Source organism: Rhipicephalus microplus, chromosome 7 (assembly GCF_043290135.1).
Source record: "Rhipicephalus microplus isolate Deutch F79 chromosome 7, USDA_Rmic, whole genome shotgun sequence".
Classification (NCBI taxonomy): Eukaryota; Metazoa; Arthropoda; class Arachnida; order Ixodida; family Ixodidae; genus Rhipicephalus; species Rhipicephalus microplus.
In genome coordinates, this window is record NC_134706.1 from 31,892,441 (window position 1) to 31,914,676 (window position 22,236).

A 22,236-nucleotide genomic window follows, 5' to 3' on the forward strand; every position below is an offset into this window, starting at 1 on the left:
AACCCTTCCGCCACCTTGCGGTTTTCCGCAGAGCTCATTTGCAATCCATGTAAATGTGATAGTAATAGGTCCCAATTTCCGATGCAAGGACAATGACTCAACAAGACCACAAAGACGTAAGTTATGACATGGACCAAAAAGTATCCACGAAGGGAATCATGATGAGTGGGCGAAGCTCCGGAGGTAAACCTGGTAAACCATGAATCCTCCCTACATTTTCCCCCCTCGATTTTATAACAACGCTCCCCCTAGCGTACGTCACCACACTAAATCGAACGATTGCCTTCCATCAATGACACGCGCCTGATGTGAGATCATTCTTATTTAATAACATCTCGCATCTTTCATCATCAACTACATGTAGCACCGTCTAGTTTATACCAGCTTGCATCATTTTATCATCAGCTACAAGTACTGCCATCTAGTGAACACTGCAAGAACTAAACGAGAGGTGGCTACATACAGGGGACGCACAGCCCACGCCTTAAGGAGCTTCGCCCCTAAAAGTCTACAAGTACACAGTGATTCCAAAGCACTCTACTCACTCGTATGTGCGCAGCGCCTCCATCAGTCCATACAAGTTGTGCAGGTTGTAGTGGCTGGACAGGTAGTGGCGACCAGTCATGCACAGCGTCTTGGTGCGAAGCGCCTCGTGTCCCTCCCCGGGTAAGTACGGTGGCTCTTCGAGCGTCGAAGCCGGGCATCCGCGCTCGGAGCCGTTGTACAGGCTTGAAGGCTCGTTCAGGTCCTAAAACCGCAGTATAGCCGAGCACACGACATGGCGTTCAAAAGCCACGTCCCTGACATCAGGGACAATCCTCTCCGTAAGCCTCCCTAAGTTCCAATGCTCCCCAAGATCAATGTTACCACCATCTTGCAATGTCAATTAAAGTGGATAGGAAGGATGTACTAACTGTTTCAACGTCTGTAGACAACAAAACTACGCGCCATTCTCACGCAAAGGGCGAGCCAAACAAATTTAACTGAATGCAGTCCAGGCCAACCCGACTCAGTATTTCTGGTATAGCGTTACATAATCTTTTCTTCGCAATACATTTTCTTCATATTCTTAAATTATACCTAATTATACCTAATACATAAATATACCTAATAATTTCATACCTAATATCTATACCCAAGACCTCTACCTAACACCTATATATACCTAATTATACCTCATATAATAATTTATACTTATTTATACCTAAGCATAAACTAAGTAAGTTCATCATACTTTCTCTCAATATGCGTTCAATTACCCAGTAAACCCTCCACATTAGTCGGGTGTCGTTTCGCACATACACTGAGTAATAAATTAGACTGCTTGGGTTTGCTATAAATTTACCCTTCATCAGGTGACGAAGCTCCTTCTTCATAACCTTCTTTAAAGAAAAACGCCAAGTGAAAATGGAGAAACGCATGGAGTCTTACCAGCCACAGTCCATCGAACGGCACCACGTCGTGGAAGTAGGACAGCATCTTTGTCCAATACTCGCTGCTCGCCGGATGTGTGAAGTCTGGATACACGAGTCGACTTCGATTGCCCACCTGAGCGTTCGACAGATTTTGTTCATGTTTACAGCACGGTCAGAGAGTGCTTTCGTGCGTATCAGACACTGCGTAAGCATATTAAAGTACAGCTGCAATGCGTTTTGTGTGTCTCCGTTGACAAGGCAAATGTTTCGCATATATGTAAGAGAACTTGCGTGTGCGATATATTCAAACACTCTGTATACGAGACTATACTGACTGCGTCAAACTACTACAGGGGCAAACAATAAGAGACGCCGAAATTACAGAGTTCCAAATTGTATCAAATTTATTGATCGGAAATGAAATAAAATTTTGATTCAGGAAATAGAGTGGGCATGCGCTGAAAGCAGGTGTTCTTAGTCAACTTTTGCCTTGCTCGATAGAACGCAAACTTATTCCATTTGGATTAATTTGCTGATTGGAAGTCGCTGTATTATTCTTCCTCATCGTACTAGTTTCGTACTGTTGCCCTCAATAAGAATTACTAGTTGGCTCAGTGAGAAAATTCGCGAAGCTCCTTAAGCATATTATCGCGCACTTCGAAAGTATATATCTGGTTGGGCCAAGGCCCAAGATGCCCAGGATATTTTAAAAGCGGCTGACTGGGCTGGTTAAGTATGCCCAGGAGACACCTCGCTGTTCATGAACTCAGTCTCAACCCTTTAACCCGCGGCGTGCTGCTTTACCACTCTGCAACGCCTTCAATGCGTCTCATCCGCAAGGAAAAGCACTACCCATTGTTGCATGGTCTCTTCCGTCAACGTCAACTACGAGAGCACAGTGGAGCTGACCCATACATTACTGCTCTAAAACGAGTCTAGAAATTAAGATAATGGTAGATCACATGCATCTGCTCATAACTTGATCATTTGTTTACACAGTTGTCAAACTCCTAGCTTACATTCCCACTTCGTATGAGACACCCAAATGTAGAGCGCATATCGACCTTAACAGCGTAAACCTGTCACAGTGTTTAGCTTTAGCCACCGCAGGTTAGCGGAGTGTGCTATCACTTGTCTAATGGCTTACCATGCCGTAGTTGTAATCACCGGCATCCGATCTCACGAACACGGCTGCCTTGTGGCCCTCGTCGAAGGGAAGGTACGAGCCACTTTCCATGTTCGCGTCTATTCCGGGATGCTGGCAGAGAAAGACACGCATTTTATTCTTTTTATTGCTAATATGCGCAGCTAATTTATCCAGTTATCACATGCTGCTATGAAAGGCATTGCGCCACAAAAATGCAGAAATTATTCACTATAAACTAACCTCCTACAAGTTGTGCCCAAACTGTTGTGAGAACGTACACCATGGTGTAACGTAACGTTAACGCTAACGTTTGTGTCCTCGCAATGACGTCCTTGAGGTATCTTTTGGGTAAAAATTTTTCTTCTGTTTACCTATCACGTCAATGGCCATGCGTTATCCGAAGTCACTAAACAGAAATACTTGGGACTCATACTCACATCAGACTTAAAATGGAATGAACACATGAATATATTGAAAGAAAAGCAATAAAAAAGCTTGGCTATTTGCGAAGCAGGCTTGTGAATGCCACACCACACATCAAACTTCTCGCGTGCAAAACTTTCATTAGAACAGTATTAGAATATGGAGCTGCAGTGTGGGATTCCTTTACTGAGTCCAATATTAAAAAAAATTAGAAATTGTCTAAAAAATCTGTTCGATTTGTTTTTAATTGTTATAGTTGGTGTACTTCCCCTTCACTTCTACTAATTAAAGCGGATCTCGAAAAACTACAGGAGAGAAGAAGAATGGAGAGGCTGAAGCTTTTTTTACCTCATTTTTCACAACAAAATTGGTATCAACAAAACAGTGCACATTAGACAAATAAGTGAATATGCTGTGTGCTCACATCATTCAAAGAAAGTTTTAGATTACGTAAACCGCACAGACATATTCAGGTATTCATTTCTTCTAAGAACTACCCGTGAGTGGAATTGCCTATCACCCGATGCTGTACAGTGTCCAACAGTTGGTTTATTTCTACATGCTCTGAATAACCACTAACAGTTTTTTTGTACAGTCATTCAGCCCAGTGTTACGCAATGCTTCCATTTTTAGTACGTTTCAGTCAGCAAAGCTATGCCATTGTTGTATTGTATTTCATCAGTTTTTCGTAAATTAATACATAAGTGTTGAATTGTAACCACTGTCAGTATGCTGTGTGCTGTGAATTATGTTTTTTGTAGTAAACATTTCTCTATGCCCATTCCTGCTTAAGACATATAATTGGGTCAGCAGTATGTAATAAATAAATAAATAAAAAACGAAGCTTTCTTGTACCTTTGTGGAAACACTCGGTAATGAAAGGAATGAGGAGGGCAAAGGAAAAGAAAGTCGGGTCAAAACGAACCTGTCTACTACGGATTACTCGATGATGCATGCTCAAGTTCGAGTCATCTAACAAACGCTTCTATTCATCAATAAAAGGCAACTCGCTTCCTCGCCGTATGTATAAAAGTGAAACCCTCCCTGATTGATTAATTGATTGATATGTGGGGTTTAACGTTCCAAAACTACCATATGATTATGAGAGACGCCGTAGTGGAGGGCTCCGGAAATTTAGACCACCTGGGGTTCTTTAACGCGCACCCAAAACTGAGCACACGGGCCTACGACATTTCCGCCTCAATCGGAAATGCAGCCGCCGCAGCCGGGATTCGATCCCGCGGCCTGCGGGTCAGCAGCCGAGTACCTTAGCCACTAGACCACCGCGGCGGGGCAGTGAAACCCTCCTTCACGCGCGATGACCGCCCAATTTGAGTTCACACTGAGCGACAGACGTTACGGTTCTTTAGCTATGAAACATGGTCGTCTTGTAAAAAATATAGTGCCCGTTAGACTGCACACAATGCCTTATCTCGCTAAATATATCTTCTATCACTCCAAGTGTCTACGAGAAGCCCGCCCAGCAACGGGGCTTGGGATACTAACCAGCGTGAGGACAAACTTCATATCTCGCTTGTGCAGGTCCTGAGCAAACTCGGGGAGCCCGGCGAAGCGGACCTTGTCGTATGTGAACGGTCGTAGACCTTCCATGTAGTCAGCGTCTAGCCACACGGCCTCGACGGGGATGCCAATTCTTAGGTTGCGGCGTCTCGTCTCCTTGACTTCGTCGATGTTGGCGTAGCCCCAGCGGCTTAGGTGGAAACCCAGTGCCCAGTACGGAGGCATGGTGGGCCGACCCACCAGGGCCGTGTACTGCTGCACAACTTCGGACGGCGTGGGACCCAGAAACACGAACACGTCCAGAATTCCACCGGTCGTGCGGAAAGTCACCGAGGGACTCGGCTTCAGCAAGATGTCTGCGAGACGAAAAGATTGAGAAGTTACTTCCGGCATGTACAGTACCCTACTCGAAAATGCAAACACTCCTGTATTACAGAGGGCTCCTGTAAGCTCAAAAATTAAAACGTTGCAGGAGCATTTTGTTGATGACGGGAATGGAGAAAGACGATGCCGGACAAGATTCCTCTCTTCAGCGAGTTGCAGACAGGGTATTGTTTTGTTTAATAAATATTGTTACGAGGTTGGTTGCTTCTGAGCGAGATGTATTTGCAGAGTAAAAACTACAGGCAAGAGACACAATGGCTGATTGGCCCAGTCGCGCGCCTGTCAGTCGCACCTCTTCCTTTTCTTCCTCTCCGTAGCAGGACCCCCGGGCGTTGGAGCGCCGTCTCGGCGAGAGTCCGGAGAAGTGCGACAGAAGTAGGGTTTCAAGCGCGAAACATGGACAATGTCAACTAGTGACGAACTTGGTGACGTATTGGAGTGCAATGGCGCTATCTCGTAGGTTACGTCGCTAACTTGACGTAAGACTAGGTAGGGTCCGGCGTATCGGGACAAAAGTTTTTCGGAGAGACCTACACGGCGACACGGTGACCAGAGGAGCACGTGGTCACCTGGGGCAAACGTTATATTTCGATGCCGGTGGTCGTAGCGGGCTTTTTGCATATCCTGTGACCTGGTGAGGCGAGACTGGGCAACTTGACGAGCCATGTGAGCCCGATCAATGGCTTCGCGCGCGTACTCGGAAGGAGATGGCACGAGAGGCAAGGTGGTTTCAAATGGCAATATGGGGTCGCGACCATATAAAAGATAAAAAGGCGAGAATCCCGCAGTGTCATGTCGAGAGGAGTTATATGCGAAGGTCACATAGGCCAACGTTGTATCCCAGTCTCGATGATCATCGGAGACGTACATCGAAAGCATCTCTGTGAGCGTGCGGTTGAGACGTTCAGTTAGGCCATTAGTTTGTGGGTGGTAGGCGGTAGATAGCTTATGGGCTGTAGCACACGATCGAAGGAGGTCATCGACAACTTTGGACAGGAAAGAGCGGCCGCGGTCCGTAAGCAGCTGTCGGGGTGCACCATGGTGTAAGATGACGTCATGAAGAAGAAAATCCGCGACGTCAGTGGCGCAACTGGTTGGCATGGCCTTTGTTATCGCGTAACGGGTCGCATAATCTGTGGCGACGGCAATCCATTTATTTCCTAGTGTCGTCGTCGGAAAAGGGCCAAGAAGGTCGAGTCCCACGCGATGAAATGGTTCAGAGGGGACTTCAATTGGGTGAAGATATCCAGCTGGCAGCAAAGAAGGTCTTTTCCGGCGCTGGCAGAGGTCGCAAGTGGCGACATATCGACGTACGCTGCGGTACAATCCAGGCCAGAAAAATCGACGTCGCACGCGGTCGTATGTGCGGGAAACGCCGAGGTGTCCCGCTGTTGGTGCGTCGTGAAGTTGTTGAAGTATGGCAGGCCGTAGATGACGAGGGATGACAAGCAGAAGCTCAGGGCCTTCAGTGGTGACGTTGCGGCAGTAGAGGATGCCGTCATGCAGCACGAACATACGGGATTCAGCGTCATGGCTGTCAGACTGGATGGCGTCGATGATAGTGCGCAATGACTCATCCCGTCGTTGTTCGATGCGCATATCGCTGACGTCTGTAAACGCCATTACTCTGCTCTGCAGGTCAGGCGCAACGGGATCAGGAGGATCTACCGGATATCGAGAAAGACAGTCTGCGTCCTTGTGCAAACGGCCAGACTTGTAGCTGACGCTAAACGAAAATTCCTGAAGCCTCAGAGCCCAGCGAGGCAGACGTCCAGTCGGGTCCTTCAGAGAAGTCAGCCAACAGAGGGCGTGGTGGTCCGTAACGACAGTGAAAATGCGACCATATAAATATGGCCGAAACTTGGCGACGGCCCAAACTAAAGCTAGACACTCTCTCTCGGTGATGGAATAATTCATCTCCTGGGGAGAAAGCAGGCGACTGGCGTAAGCTATCACGCACTGTCTACTGTGGTGCCGCTGAGCGAGAACTGCGCCGATACCGTGGCCACTGGCGTCGGTGCGAACCTCTGTGGCAGCAGAAGGATTAAAGTGGGCAAGTATGGGGGGCGTAGTTAGGTAGCCGATGAGAGCGGCGAACGCTTGAGCCTGCTCAGGGCCCCATGAGAATGTGGTATCCTTCTTCAGCAAATCTGTCAGTGGCCGGGCAACGTCAGCGAAGTTTTTCACAAAACGGCGAAAGTAGGAACATAAGCCGACGAAGCTACGGACGTCGGATGTAGAACGGGGCACTGGAAAGCTACGGACGACGCGGATCTTTTCGGGATCTGGTTGGACACCATCGGCGTTTACAATATGGCCCAGAATGGCAATCTGACGGTGACCAAATTGACACTTCTTGGAATTGAGTTGTAGCCCAGCTGTTCTGAAGACTGCGAGAATTGCAGCGAGACGGGTCAGGTGGCTATCGAAAGTAGATGAAAAGACTATCACATCGTCTAGGTAACAAAGACAAGTAGACCACTTGTAACCACGCAGGAGAGAGTCCATCATTCGTTCGAATGTGGCAGGGGCGTTACATAGTCCAAAAGGCATGACCTTAAACTGGTATAAACCATCTGGTGTAATGAAGGCCGTCTTCTCGCGGTCCATTTCATCGACAGAAATCTGCCAGTAGCCGGACCGGAGATCTATAGACGAGAAGTATGTAGCCCCGTGTAGGCAGTCCAACGCGTCATCGATGCGTGGTAGCGGGTACACGTCTTTTCGTGTGATCTTGTTTAGGTGGCGATAGTCAACGCAGAAGCGCCAGGTACCATCTTTTTTCTTCACAAGGACGACAGGGGAGGCCCAAGGACTACTTGATGGTTCTATGACACCTTTGTTGAGCATTTTGTCCACTTCTGCTTGGATAACTCTACGCTCAGTGGGGGAGACACGATAGGGGCGTCGGCGAATAGGACTGGCGTCACCAGTATTTATACGGTGCTGAACAGTGGATGTTTGCCCTAGAGGTCTGTCGTCGAAAGAAAAAATGTCGGTATATGACGCGAGAAGGCGATGGATGTCATTGGCTTGCGCAGGGTTGAGGTCGGGTGCAATCATCTTCGAGAAACGATCTGGCCGAGAACAGGTGCTGTTCGCTACTGGAGACTGAAGTAAATCAATCTCGGTGGTGAGCGCTGCTATTTCGAATTCGTCAGCATTAGATACGCTGGCCAAGAACATGCCACGAGGAAGCACTTGAGGGCACAAGCTGAAATTGAGAAGTGGAAGCGAGGTACAATTGTCAGTAACAGTCACAAGCGTATGGGGAATGGCAATGTTGCGGCTCAAGAGGACGTCGGCGAGAGGAAGGAGGACATATTGACCATCGGGAACTTGGGGCTGTGCGGTCAAAACGACGAAGGTGGCTGCCTGAGCTGACAGCCGCACATCCTGAAGAGAGCACAGGCGCGGCGGGGCAGTGGGGGGGTCAGCGACTATCTGAGGCAACTCTAGCTGAAGAACGCCTGTAGCACAATCGATCAGAGCAGAATGATTCGACAAGAAGTCCAGGCCTAGGATAATGTCATAAGGGCAGTGGTCAATCACGGCTAAAATGACAGAAGTAGTGTGGTCCTTTATACGTAAGCGGGCAGTGCACAGACCGAGAACCATCGGCGTGCCGCCATCGGCCACACGGAGCATTTGTGCAGCCGCTGGTGTCAGAACTTTCTTTAAACGTGTGCGTAGGCTTGAACTCATGACCGAAATGCTTGCGCCGGTGTCGACAAGTGCTTGTACAGGTTCGCCGTCTACTTTAACGTCTATTACACTTCGTCTGGTGGGAACGGAAAGAGGATTTGCTGCGGAAGTCGTCAATGCAGCACCACCTCCGGGGGCTGCATTTCTCAGTTTTCCGAGACAACGCGGCCGGAAGCCACGGGGGACGAGAAGCGCCGTGGCTGCGGCGAACGGGACGATGGGCGACGTGTTTGCGGCGATCGAGACTGGTGCCCACGTGGCGAAGGCGAGCGGCTGTACCAAGTGTTCCGAGAATGGTCAATGGCATTGGGCTCTTCGGCAGGTGGAAAGGTGCGGGCGGTATCGTCGAAACGGGTCATATTGGTCGTTGCGCGATGTGCCGAGGACCATGTGTTGCGGCAGTAACGGGCAATATGTCCAACGCGGTGGCAGTTGAAACATATAGGGCGGTCATCTGCAGTTCGCCACTCAGCCGGGTTGCGAGTACGTGGAGAAGACCGTCGGTCGGAGAAGGGCATCACGAAAGGGCGTTCGCTGACTCTAGGCGCGGTGACATGGCACACGGAATGCACTCCGATGTTTTCAAGCTCCCGGCGCACGATGGCTTGAACAAGAGGAACAGTAACAGGAGTGGCATCGGTACTGCGCGAATAGAACGCCGAGGGCGCCATAGCTTCCAGTTCACGACGAACAATGCGTGTAAGGTCTCCCGGCGGCGATGCACGTTGTGGTGTTGACTGGTCCTCGCAAGTAGATGTTGCAGCGGTGTTTGGGAGTCGAGCGAATGTTTGTAGAATGCGGCGACTTTTCACTTGCTCGAACTGACGACACTCTTTGATGATCGCGTCTACGGTGGAACAGCCCTTGCACATCAGGAGATTGAACGCGTCGTCGGCAATCCCTTTCAGAACATGTCCCACCTTGTCACCTTCTGTCATGTCGCTTTCGGCCTTTCGGCAGAGGGCCAGCACGTCTTGAATGTAAGCGAGGTATGACTCCGTAGGGGATTGGGCACGGCAGGCCAATTCCTTTTTGGCGGCGATCTTCCGACTGGCGGTTTTGCCAAACACCTCCCGCATCTTTGCTTTGCATTGGTCCCAGCTTGTGAGTTCTTCTTCATTGTTCTCATACCACACCTTGGCCGTGCCTCTCAAATAGAACAGCACATTAGCCAACTGAAGTGTGGGATCCCATCTGTTCGGCACACTCACTCGTTCAAACATGGCCAGCCAATCGTCAACGTCGACGCCATCGGTTCCGCAGAATGTACCGGGATCCTTGAGAGGCGTGAAAACGTACGGTTGCGACGCCATGTTCGTCGGAGACGCTGACGTTGACGCGGAGGGCTGAGCATTGGCCATGGCTGGAAGGGCGATGCGACGTCCGCTGCGGAGCTCCGTTGCCTGATGGTTACCCAGCACCTCTCACCAATATGTTACGAGGTTGGTTGCTTCTGAGCGAGATGTATTTGCAGAGTAAAAACTACAGGCAAGAGACACAATGGCTGATTGGCCCAGTCGCGCGCCTGTCAGTCGCACCTCTTCCTTTTCTTCCTCTCCGTAGCAATATGAACAGAAGTTTAAGTCATTCGACTCTATACGTTCATTCTGTTTCTCACTTCGGCTATGAGTTTGCCGCCCACCACAAAAACAGTTCTAAGGGGATTTGTGTGAGGGAGGACCTCTGCGAGACGAAAACACTGCGTTGTTGTTAAGAGGACGCCTGCCATTTAGAGTATTCATCTGCCCGAAAAAAAAACGAAAAATTAAGCTTTATGTATCTGAAATTTCTATAGAAAGGCAATGCCTACATAAAGCACCACTTAGCAGAGTGTATTGAAAAAGATTATACCAAGGAGTTCGGCTCGAACATAATATTTCCAAAAAAGTGCCGCGTCAAGTATAGAACTTTGAAAACTGGGTTCAAAGAATGCTAGAAAACGGAAAAATTATTTTTGTTTAGCTCTATGCTTTATATATCTATATTTGGTGCACTGAAATAAAATTCTAATCTACCAGCTGCAGAAAATCAATTAAGTAATAAGACCACTTACCCCATTTCTTTACATTTGTTTGGAAGAGCAAAAGCAAGCGTACTTAAGCACCAGCTTATACTTTTCAACCTTAGCACTCAGTACCTTCAAACAGCCATGCATGTACCGCAAATGCACACTTATTGTCGAGATCTTCTTACTATAATAACCAATTCATATATTACTCCACGAAGTAATTACCGTGTTATGAAACTCTACCGTTAGATATCGATCGAATGCATTTGTGATGATTCACTTGCAATAAAGTATGCGCTTGGCTGACGGTACGATGCCGTCTTCCTGTGCAGTCAACATGTGACTTACCCATGGCGTTGCTGTTGAGCAGAAAGATGCCACAGCTCTCTCCCGTTTCCTCGTGAACCAGCATAAACGGGTGGCTGCTGTACAAGTTCTTGCCCTCCTGCGAACACAAAGAGGTTGTGATTTGCATGCGTAATAATAAATTATATTATTGGGCAGGAGTAACGTCCCAAACCCACGATATTATACGGGAGACGTCATAGTGGAGCGCTCCAGAAATTTCGACCATCTGGGCTTCTTTAACGCGCACCTAAATCTATAAGCACACCGGCCTCAAGCAATTCAGCCTCCATGAAAAATGCGGGTGCCGTGACTGCAATTCGATCCCGCGACCTGCGGGTCCGCAGCCGAATGCCTTGGCCACTTGAACACCGTGGCGATCATTTGCATTGATGAAAAAAATATAGCAATCGTAGAGAAACATCTTGCGAAAAGTGGTTAGTCCGATATGGCCCAGTTTATGTTCTTTGCAACATGACAATTCCCAATATAGCAGTGTATTTTTCGCGTCATTGCTAGAGAAGCAAGTCACTGCAGACATCTGCGTTTGACAGTAGGGATGCTGGCAAGATTGCCAGAACCGCGAGGTGGCATAGCTTGGGTTACCCCCCCCCCCCCCCAGTGACACGAGCCAAGTACTGAGATTGGGGGGAAATAGGGACACTTGTACAACGACATGCAAAACCTTTCCATTTCTTTCAAGTTTGACAGTGTCGGTACGGCGTCATATCTGACGCTTTTGCTCACGTCACTTCACTCTCGAGCATGAGGCGACGACCGGAAGTTTTGGTACTGCGCTCCTCAGAATGAGGAACCATACCGCGCTGGTATATCCATGCGCGATCTCTACTAGTCAGAACTCACGCAACCGTATAACTTTGGCTTACAGTCACAACAACAATCGCTCCATAACTAACCTCTCAAGCAGTCTGGTGTGCCGTCTCAACATATGGCCTAAAATTCACGGCAGTCAGCGCACTGCGACCGAGGCGAAAAACGACAAAATCTCACCATGGGCGACCTCCCGGCGTTGAAAAGGGTGATCTTCTGCCAGTCCGTACTTCGCAGCAGCGGTGACTTCACATCTCCGACCCCGTAAACGTAACGTGACGGAATGTAAGTGGACATCTGAAGAAACTGGTCCGCGAACACCAGTGTGGACAGGTTTGTGTGGAATCTGCAGAACCACTTCCGTGTTCACCTCCGGCCTATATTCCTCGTATTCTCTGATACTGAGCAGTCACGACCACTTCAAAGAATTGTACTCAAGCTTGACAAAAGCAGTATTCTGACTGCTAGAGAGGTTGTAGCTACATCCTCTACAACGCGCTCCCCAATAAGATTACCCCCGTCCCCATTACATTTCCCAATGATCTGCAATCGTTTAGGACGCCGCAAGCCTACCGCGCACTCCCTAGGTCCATTTGGGTTACTGCGAGAACGCCTGTACATTGAACAGTAAGTCTTTAAAACTGATTATCTGTAGGTATAAACGAATAACATTAACTGTCTCGTGTTCAAGTTTTTTTTAGAACAAAACGTACACTACCACGTGTATTAGCTTTATACAACGGGACGCTTTGCGGACAAGTTGCCTATAACGGTAATTTGTGTGATTACGGAACGTTTCACCTAGCGGTGAGAAGGAAGTAGCGTTACCCTGTATCCGAATACGAGATAATAGTATTTGTTACTATAAGTACATGAAGTCATATCTTTCTAACGTCTATCTTGAAGCACACTAAGTCAGGACTTTCAAGAGACGAAGCCTACATCAAGCCTCTTTTTCGTGCTCTTGCCCACAAGCAACGTAGCTCGCCAGTACAGCGATGGCTTCGAATCCACGTAGAGTCACAGCTCCAAGTGTGTTACGTACACAACTTTCCTGGACGCGGGCCGGATGACCTCGACGTCTCCGGCCGGGTTGACCGAGGTCTCGTACATCACAGGAAAGTAGTGGTCCTTCTGTGGCACGTTAGGCAGGGGCACTTCGTACCGCGCAGACCTCGGGTCGTACACCTGTGAACAAGTCCCACGGAATAAAAAAGAAAACGTACGCTACATTTCGCGTCTAAGGGAACGTAAGTACAGATGTGTGTACACGTTCAACGTTTCGATGAAGCGACTTGTCTAAAGATGGTTCCTTTGCCGAAGCGTTGGTTTCACTGACAGACAGTGTTTGACCAGTTCGCGCCATTTGAAGAATTTATCCTTGGCGGAAACTATCTGGGAAAAACACATTACGTTTATAATCCAACTTTTAGTAGTAACCCTTACTAGTAAATTGGCACAGCTTTAGCAAAGGTGCTGATGCACCCCTGAACCTGTACTGAAGACGTCGTAGTTCTCTCAGTGTGAGCGCTAAACGCTGAAAATTTCACAAAAGCAAAGCTTTTTGGTGTGGCAAGTAACTTGGGCCGGACGAAATGTGACAACTTTTTTTACTGTGAATTCTTTTTGTATGTCTATTGAGCAAATGCACTCCCTATTGCACTGAAGGCGCGAATGTAGTTAGGATGCGTACAAAAGTCTAAAACAAAATGTTCTTGGCATACATTTCCGTAATGTCATTCATAACTCATGTAAACCATGGGCAAAGATTTGTACTACCCTTAATGAGTGAAAGCGCTTATAGTTCAAGTGTTATAGTACTCCCTGTCTAACGGACCATCCTTGAACAAGAGAGGACTGGGAGGCGGCCCTGCTCGGTTGCCAGGACCTTGTGGCCCAACGAGTCACGGTCAAGCGTGCCAGGACAGCGGCCACGACTAATGGGGTCCCTGACTATGAACTCCACCTAGTACTGCAGAGAAACTGACCCACTAGAGGCTGGTCTCCCTAGCAACCTCTGTTTTTTTTTCTAAATAAATATTTACTACTACGACTACTTCAAGAGTTAAAATCGACAACTTCCTGCAATCTGACGTCCCCTATCGCACTAGTCGTGGCTGCATCCCCGAGTTAGCGTGCCGCATCTACGTGTGCGCATGCGCGTACCCTGATGCGGGCAGTGTTGTCGTTGTAATTGGTCACTTCCACCTGGATGGTACGCAGGTCGTCCGGAAGACCGGACGGTGTGACGCGTACGGCACGCGCCACTATTCTCGTCGGGGACCGCTGTATGGAGTCCACCTTGTAGCCCAGGTAGTTGGCCGGGTAGAAGCAGGCTGGCGGCAGCTGGAAACCGGGCTCCAAGTTCTCAGAGGACGCGTTGACCGGTTCGAAGCAGCAGCCGCGGACTCTGCAACGATACCATTCCGTGAAACCAAAGGTGTTCACTGATCCAGAGATTTTGTTTCGCCCGGTCGATGGACTGTTCTTTAGAGACAACTAATAACACAACCAAACATGTGTACAACTTTACCGTTTACCCGAAATTCATTTTCGTTGGCAAGATTTCGCCGAGTAATCTTTTTCTGGATGCTTCCTTACTTTACGGCGCCCTCAAATAAACAACGTCTACAGTGTTTCACGTAACCATTTAAAATACGTTCCTGGTTTCGCATACTGCATGACTTGCAAAATAACGCGGAAAATGATTGTGACGCCAACTCATAAAGAAAAACTCGGGATGTTTATTAAAATGCTGTGAAGGACGTTTAGACACACACGTACGAAAGTATATACATGCGGTAGTGGCCAAGTAGCTATCGTTCTTAGATGTTAGTGGAGGGGCGGCCGCTTAATGAAAGAGCGAAGTGAGTTCGAAGTGAGTCACCGCTAAAAGCTATAAAAAGCCTACTGTTCTTTCGTCTCAACAATTCTAAAACGTGTGCCTTGAGCGTCTTCTTTTTTTTACAGTATGAACCTAGATCCCAGCTGTAGAAACGGAAATCTCTTGAAGAGTACGTGGCTTACCGGCACGACTCGAGGCTCGGGGCCGCTTCGGGATGGCAGTCGATGCGTTGACTCTCCCACACCTGGCCGCAAATGGGGCTCTGGATGACGACTATCTCCTTGACGTCACCCCTGGACGATCCCGGGCCGACCCTCCCAATGTCCGAGTAGCCTTCTTCGGCCATGGCGCTGTCGCCGTACATCTGGGCCGACATCATGGGTTCGCCCGGACGCTGCACTGCAGCGCGGTGGTCGCTGCCGCTGAGGAGCGGGGGCGCTGCTGGCGAGTGGCGCCGGCCATCACCGCGACCACGGCCGGGGTCATTGGCTGTCCACAGAGTGAAAGCAAACGCCACGTACCCGCTATAAGATAAAAAATGGAGTATTCGGGGAGTACTTCTGCTACACAACAATAATCGTCAACTGACTTGCTCGCGTTTACTTTCTTGAAAAACCCGGCGCTGGCCACTTTTCCTGTAGGGAATGCTATGTCAGACTGATCACGAGTGCGCCGTTCGGAACCGCGAACTACCAAAATCGTGGTGATAACTTAAGGAAAGTACTGGGACTAGATTATTATTGTTGTGTCGCATAGACACTGCCCTAACACTAGAAATGTTTAGTGAACAGTAAAACTCTCTCTTGGGCTAGCGTGTTAAAGTTGTAAAAGGCTGTAGGAAAAAGAACACATTCGCATAGAAGAGTACAGACCCATTCATGTGATTGTACTTTTGCAGTATGATTGCAAGTGAAACTGTCATTTAAAAATACTAGTAATGAAGAAGAATGTCTACAGTTTGATGTCCCAAAATGACGATATGATTACGAAGGACACTGCAAGAGGGCGCTCCGCACATTTCAACCATTTGGTGTTCTTTAACGTCCTCTACATCGCATAATACACGAGCTTCTGCCACCTCGCCTCCGTTTAAATGCGAACCCTGCGGCCGGAGTTGATAACCCGCAACCTTTGGGTTAGCGGTAGAGCTCCGCAACCACTGCTGCACCATGGTATACGAACGTGTTTCATCCACGCGCAGCCTTTTACTTTCAAGTACGACGCATATGTTCCGCGAGCTCTCATAAGGAAGATCGCCAGGGCTGAAGTGAGCACTGAGCAGGACAGCCCTGTTTGTTTCTCTTGGGCTTTCTTTTCCTCTTCTGATTTTCTTCTGTCCCTCTTCTCTCTTTGTTGTATGCGATGACAGCATACAAGAGAACGGGCTTCCTAAAACGCTCCGCGCTTGCTATCGCCATCAAGGCACTCGAAGACACGAGAGGATTTCTTGGCGTGAGCGCGTGCTCGGTATGCTATACTTAAGGCTACGCTGTGCGTGCTTTTATATCCGTTGCGCCAAGCGATGACAGCATACGGCACCGTACGACGTCCCGGGCCCCTCAAGTGCTCCATGCTTAAAACATTTTAAAACTAGCGGTGACCCTAATTCCCGACTTGGGCGTCCGGTATGGGCACATTCTCCGCAAGGTGAAAGCCCCGGACAATTAAGGTCGGATTTTTTTCGTTAACTAAATTTTTTTTTATCTGAGAAATGTGACCAAATCGCGCTGTCAGTTTTCTCTACGAAAAGATGGGGTGCAAGGTTTTCCTATAATGCTGCACCACCACCTTGCGCCACCACCTCCTAGAACTGATCGACCAACACGCAACTATACTGTTGCGAGCGATCTGAGCGGGAACGCGAGAGCGCATGGCCATTGGCCTCGCACGTGATACACAGGGCGGCCCTATCAGAACTAAAGTGCAAAGGACGCCGTGGTCCAGCTAACTGCTGGCACTCTCGTTTCTCTAGTGTGGATATATAAAAAGCAAAGGCTAGCATGCCATTGGGCGTTCGCGATGATGAGTCGGGCATGTCGCGCAGAGCGCGTATCAGGCATACTTGCCGTTAAAACAGGTACGTGTTGAGAGTGAGAGCTGCAGTTCCTGCAGAAGAGCCGCATTCTGCTCTCAATTTCCAACATCACTGTTCTAATCGGTGGGTCCACATGATTCGCCGTGCGCTGGCGTGTTCATGCTTGTAGTACTCACGATAGCGCTCGGGGACGTCTTGTCATTTTACCTTCATCGAAACGCGGCAGCTCTGTGGAGTGATGTGAACTTTGGCCCTCCGCAGAGCATGAATCAATGTTTTCAGACTGCAACATAATCGCAAAGTGCACGGTCAGATCGGTCCTTACGCGAAATTATTGAACAAGAATGTTTTGCCACGCGTTCTACTGATCTAACAGATAAAGTGAAGATATGAATATCATTCACGTGTTCAGTTAAGGTTACTTGTTGTGTAGCGCAGAGTTGATGCCTAATATTATATTACAATAATATCAGGGGTTTGATGTCCCAAAACTAAGATAGCTTACGGGAAACGCCGTAGCAGGGGTTCCTGAAATTTCGACCATCTGGTTTTTGATAACATGCACTGACATCACACAGCACACGGGACCATTTTGCCTCTATTGAAGTGCGACTGCCGTGGCCCAGGATCAAACCCATTACCTTCAGGTCCGGAACAACCACAATACGACGTAAGTTTGAAGTTATATAAGGTGAAGCGTTTGAACACGACTATTCAGTTGCAAGCAGCACTGATTGTCTTCTCTCCAAGTCCTTTCATGTCTCCTGCGCTGCCAAGCCTGTGTAATCGCGATATACCAATACGCCCAATTCTACACTAGTCTTTCACAACTCTACCTACCTGCCGCAGCGGAGGCCACAGATCCGTTGCCCACTCCCGGTCCGGCGGCGCCCCGCTGTCGCAGCGCCCCGAGGAAGCTCTCCGGCAGATCGGCCATGCGCAGCTTGATGGTCATCGTCGGCTCCGGCTTGGGCAGCGGCTTGTCGCGCGGAGAGAAGGGCCGGCCCGCCGACATGATGTAGAAGAGCGACACCAGGATGACGCACGACGACAGCAGCATGACGACGCCGAACGAGTACATCACCGCCGTCGGGATGCGCAGCGCCCCGCCCGCTGACTTGTCGCCAGAAAGGAGCGTACCTGCATCAGAGAGAAAGCCAACAGTCGAGGTGGCTCACTAGGCTTAAGTTGTACTGTACTTATGTTTGAAAAGAGAGAGAGGGAGAATAAGGAGAAAGGTGGGGAGGTTAACCAGGACTGAGCCCCGGTAAGCTACCCTGCACTGGCCTGGAGAATAGGAAAGAGAGAAGGAACGTTTTAGAGGAGGGGAAAAAAGTCACTGACTGGGTCGATGCTGTACTGTTTCGAGTTTCAGATCACAAACGATGAAACAAGCCCGTGATTTTGAGGAAATGCAACAGCGATTTCGCTGCCTTTCGGAGCTGGGATGGGCAGCGCCATGTCCAATACGTTCTCGACAGTGGATTCCCAGAAAAATAAGGCATGCATGCACTTCAAAGAAAGATCGAGTATAAAGGGTGTTATTTCTTCCCGGAACAATAATCATAATTCGCCTTGCTGGTGCTTTTTTTTTACTGGGAAAACTCAGCGATGGCCCCTTTGCTATGAAAAAAGCGATGTCACGTTGATAACGCGCATGTTATTCTTGAAGTGCCAGTCTCGCGGTAATATTTCGAGGGAAGGTACGCAACATAGATGGCGATTATTGTTGAGGGACAAAAAGACTCCCTATTTACTCGATATTTTCCGAGTGTGGTCGCTCGGCAAGAGCAAAATAGGGTCCCTCACTATCGTTAGGAAGACTCATAAATCAAATCTTTAACGCAGATGCAATGAAGATCGAGGTACCTACGTATATGTATGCCTCTTTTTATACGAGCGCGATGGTGCATCTAGGACCATTTTACACCTTCTATAAGGCATAGCAGGCCTCTGGTCCTAAGCGTGCCGTTGGCATTGATGCTGTCACGTGATTAGTGTCTCATGAAGAAGCGCGTTGGACATTATATATTTCACCGCATGAGTCACATGAGAATTTCACCTTAAGTATACCCGAGGAAGGAGAAATGAACCATAATAAAGTACGCCAGCTCAGCTACCCACCCTTTGAATAGGTCACCCTATACTTGTCAAAAGCTTCTTCTCATCTTTAGCCTGTTAGCTCTAACGGGGGTTAGCCCTGTACCGCATATAACGTGGTGTAGCTGTCGCACTTCCCGCCTGCAAAAAAAAACCTGCGCCATGAACTACAAGTCATCTCTGACAAAGATAGGCCCACATTTTCAAACATAAGTGACCTTGTCTTGGCACTTTATCCCTGTTTATGCAACGTCTTTAGCACATCGTGCTACCGTCCGTAGGCTCTCGCCTTATTACTGGAATTGGGAAGAGCAAAACGACAGATCTTTCGCTTTGGGTCTTCTTATATTTGACTCTCTGAACGTCGATGATCTCCTTGGGAGAAAAGTATGGTGCCTGTCTTCACGTAAGTAAATCATCTAAGGTAAATATTGCTTTTGAGTATGGGACGAAAACTCGCCAAGCATCGAATACTTATGCACACGATGTCAATGCTACCGGTGATGGGTGCCTCCTCCATGTTGCCATTGTCATCCAGGCGCACCTCCTGGAAGATGTCACCTTGGTTGGCGTCCTCGACGTTGCGACGGGATGCCCTGCGCTCCATCTGCTCTTGCACTACCTGCGCAGGTCAGTGAAGCACCATGAATACTGCTGGCAAGGCCATTAGCTTTGAAGGAGTTTATGACACTCCCATCAGCTGAAGAGCCTATCATTACCTCCCACCCTAGAACCACGCCAATTGAACAGTTGATGCCGCGTCATTTTAAACGGGCAACATGGCCTCGGCTAAAGCGGACACGTACACCACTTCGTATGATTAAAGTAAACTGGCTTGGATCATACAGAGGAAACAAGTGCAAAGATTAGGCAACAGATGGATGCGAGCACTTTTGTTTCCAGAATCGGTGATACATACGCCTCCGAAAATGACCTTGCTGAAAATACATAGCTGTTTTTTGATGTCTTGTGGTTCCTTGCTACGATAAAATTTACTTTAAGGTGCCCCGATAGCCCACATTGGTACGCATGCTGGAATAAAGTAGAAAAGGCCGCCTCACTGCGTTCGGCGCTGTCGCGTCTTGCCACACAATTTCAAGCTACAAACCGTATTTTTCCCACCCGCATGGGAAGACCCGCTGCAGGACAGGCTAACTGCAATTCATGAGCCAATGCACGAGCTGAGCAGTGCACCCAGTCTCTTTCTCTTTCGTGCAAGCGCTGCGCCACCCAGCGGCAAGACCGCGAAATCTGTGCGTGGTGGCTTTGTGGATGCAGCGAGCGTTGCATTCGGGTAACACTTTCGAAAAATCTTAAATTTATTGTTTCTCAACAAAATTGAAAAAAAAAACTATTTTCGTAAGTGACTGTCGTGTGCTGTAAACGTACATTATGCTAACATTACTTTGTTAGTTGTTTATAACCTAATATGTGTTTATAACCGTATACTTACTTGAGGAATCATAAGATATCAAAATCACCTGCCAGCAGGAACCAGCACTTCCGTATCCACCTAAAATGCTAACGACTGATCCAGTAAATGTTGAGAATTTATTAAACCAAATTTAATATTTATCCGCACATTCACACTTGACGCCAGTCATATCCCCCGAAGTGTTAGCACATTAAAAACTCTCCCCTTCGGGGAGCAATTTTCATGAATTTGCTAGAAAGCAGAATGGAGCCTGGGTTGATGAACTAATGCAATGTTAACACAAGCCGATATTGTTGTGCTGGGTTAACCTCTAGGCTGCACAATTCTATTGTACCAGGTGACCACGTGCCCTGCCCGAGACTTAAAAGTATGCGATAAAGGATGTGCGCCATTGTTCGGTGAACCTTAGCATAACCTAAAACAATAACTAATTATTCCACTAAGATATAAAAGTTGCCGTTGAAGGAATCAGCCTTTGGCAGGTCAGTATTCTGCTGCCATCACTTTTCGTGCAGCAGTAACGCTCAACTATAATGCAAAAGCCAATAACCACTGCAGCAAAGACGATTGCGTCATTTTAGCCAGCCAATGATAACCAACCGCCACACCACCTTTCGGCATGTATACGTCGCCTTATCCCGATCTTCACTCGGGCGGACTTATTCCCAGTGCAAGACCGTCGGATGGTTGTGGGTTAGCTTTAACACGAGGAAGACATTTCTAATCCGTTTCGAGTTGACCCTGGCACTGTACTGTGCATGTGTAGCTACTGCAATTCATATGTATACATGGGATACGAAAAAAAAATGATATTCCTAGCAGTAGAAAATTACTCTTAACAGACGCTTGGTCAGCAAGAAAACGTGCAAAAAGACAATAGGGTTCTCAACGCCACCTTTATATTCCTGGACCCCACGTTACACCATAGGTACTGACATCATCTACCACGTCCTGACGAGTTCCTAATTTGTAAAAGTGAAGTACATTGTCCTGTGAGGGTGCTATAGACATAACATACCGAAATTACAGGATATGTCGTCGAGTGAATTCCTCAACAATGCAAACAAAATACTTTGAAATCCACGACGTCGCGCACAGATTTTGGTGTTAAACTTAACTATCAATGTTCGAATTTCATTTTGTCGGAGGTCAACAGACCAGTTATGCATAAATTACCACCATTAGAGTCCACAGGCTAGAGTATATCAATATAGGCCAAATTACTGCGTCGTTTTGATGTCTGTAACGGGACTAAACGCATCCGTCCGGTTTGCAGCATACAAGATGAGTTGTGCTCCTCTCTCTTAAGAAGCCTTTACAGCAGAGCTGCTATGCCCTCCGTTTGTTCCACTCGTCATGTAGACAAGAGAATATATATTACTTGTGTGCGCTCAGCATAGCTCCACCTATGTAGTCATAGCGAAGCCTAATTAGATCTTGGTGAACATGTCAAAGATAAGTCAGATTATTAAGCTAATTGATTGAAAGCATTCTTATTCCTAATTAAACACAGCTGATGTTCTGGTGCTCCTACTCATGCCGAGCTTCGCAAGTGGGCTGAGCGAAACCTGTATAATTATCACTAACCAAAACTGGACACAGCTAGGCCAGATGGTCTAATTAGGTTGACTTGGGATTCAAACTAATTGGTACCGATCTTCATATGAGCAAATTAGGCAATTTAATCCGATTAGCTAAACCTAATTAGGTTACCTGGTGCTGCGATACGCAAGAGAACCTCGTCGATACCCAGGCGATACTCTTCCTTTACTGTGTGATCCCGTGAACACTTCGTGCATCGTGATGTGACCGCGCGTGTGCCTAGTCAAGCTGGGACCAGCCAAGAGGCCACCAGCTCGGCTCTGCCCCAAGCTGGCGGTACTCTGCAGGGGCTGCGCTATTTTTCTTCAACAACGGCTTTCTGTCGGCATTCCTATTGATGGTAACAGAACTCAGTTCTACAAAACTGTTCCTGGGTGGAGTCATCGCTCTAAACGCTCACCGATTCGAGGCGGAGGCTGAGCGACAAACGCCTGAGTTGT

General features: G+C 48.1%; 1 protein-coding gene across 2 annotated transcripts in view; it reads right to left on the reverse strand.

Moving 5' to 3' along the window:
• Nucleotides 1-19,376, reverse strand: part of LOC119183404 (lysosomal alpha-glucosidase) — a 39,162-nt gene extending 19,786 nt beyond the window's left edge. For both annotated transcript variants that reach the window (XM_075868941.1, XM_075868942.1), the window contains exons 1-11: nucleotides 19,258-19,376; nucleotides 17,500-17,799; nucleotides 14,807-15,113; nucleotides 13,946-14,189; nucleotides 12,825-12,967; nucleotides 11,960-12,125; nucleotides 10,952-11,048; nucleotides 4,492-4,862; nucleotides 2,563-2,673; nucleotides 1,432-1,548; nucleotides 546-748 (exon numbers count right to left, since the gene is read on the reverse strand). In XM_075868941.1, coding sequence (XP_075725056.1) covers nucleotides 546-748; nucleotides 1,432-1,548; nucleotides 2,563-2,673; nucleotides 4,492-4,862; nucleotides 10,952-11,048; nucleotides 11,960-12,125; nucleotides 12,825-12,967; nucleotides 13,946-14,189; nucleotides 14,807-15,113; nucleotides 17,500-17,799; nucleotides 19,258-19,366 — 2,168 coding nt within the window. In that variant the 5' untranslated portion in view covers nucleotides 19,367-19,376. The remainder of the gene's footprint in view (nucleotides 1-545; nucleotides 749-1,431; nucleotides 1,549-2,562; nucleotides 2,674-4,491; nucleotides 4,863-10,951; nucleotides 11,049-11,959; nucleotides 12,126-12,824; nucleotides 12,968-13,945; nucleotides 14,190-14,806; nucleotides 15,114-17,499; nucleotides 17,800-19,257) is intronic.
• Nucleotides 19,377-22,236: the final 2,860 nt, after the last annotated feature.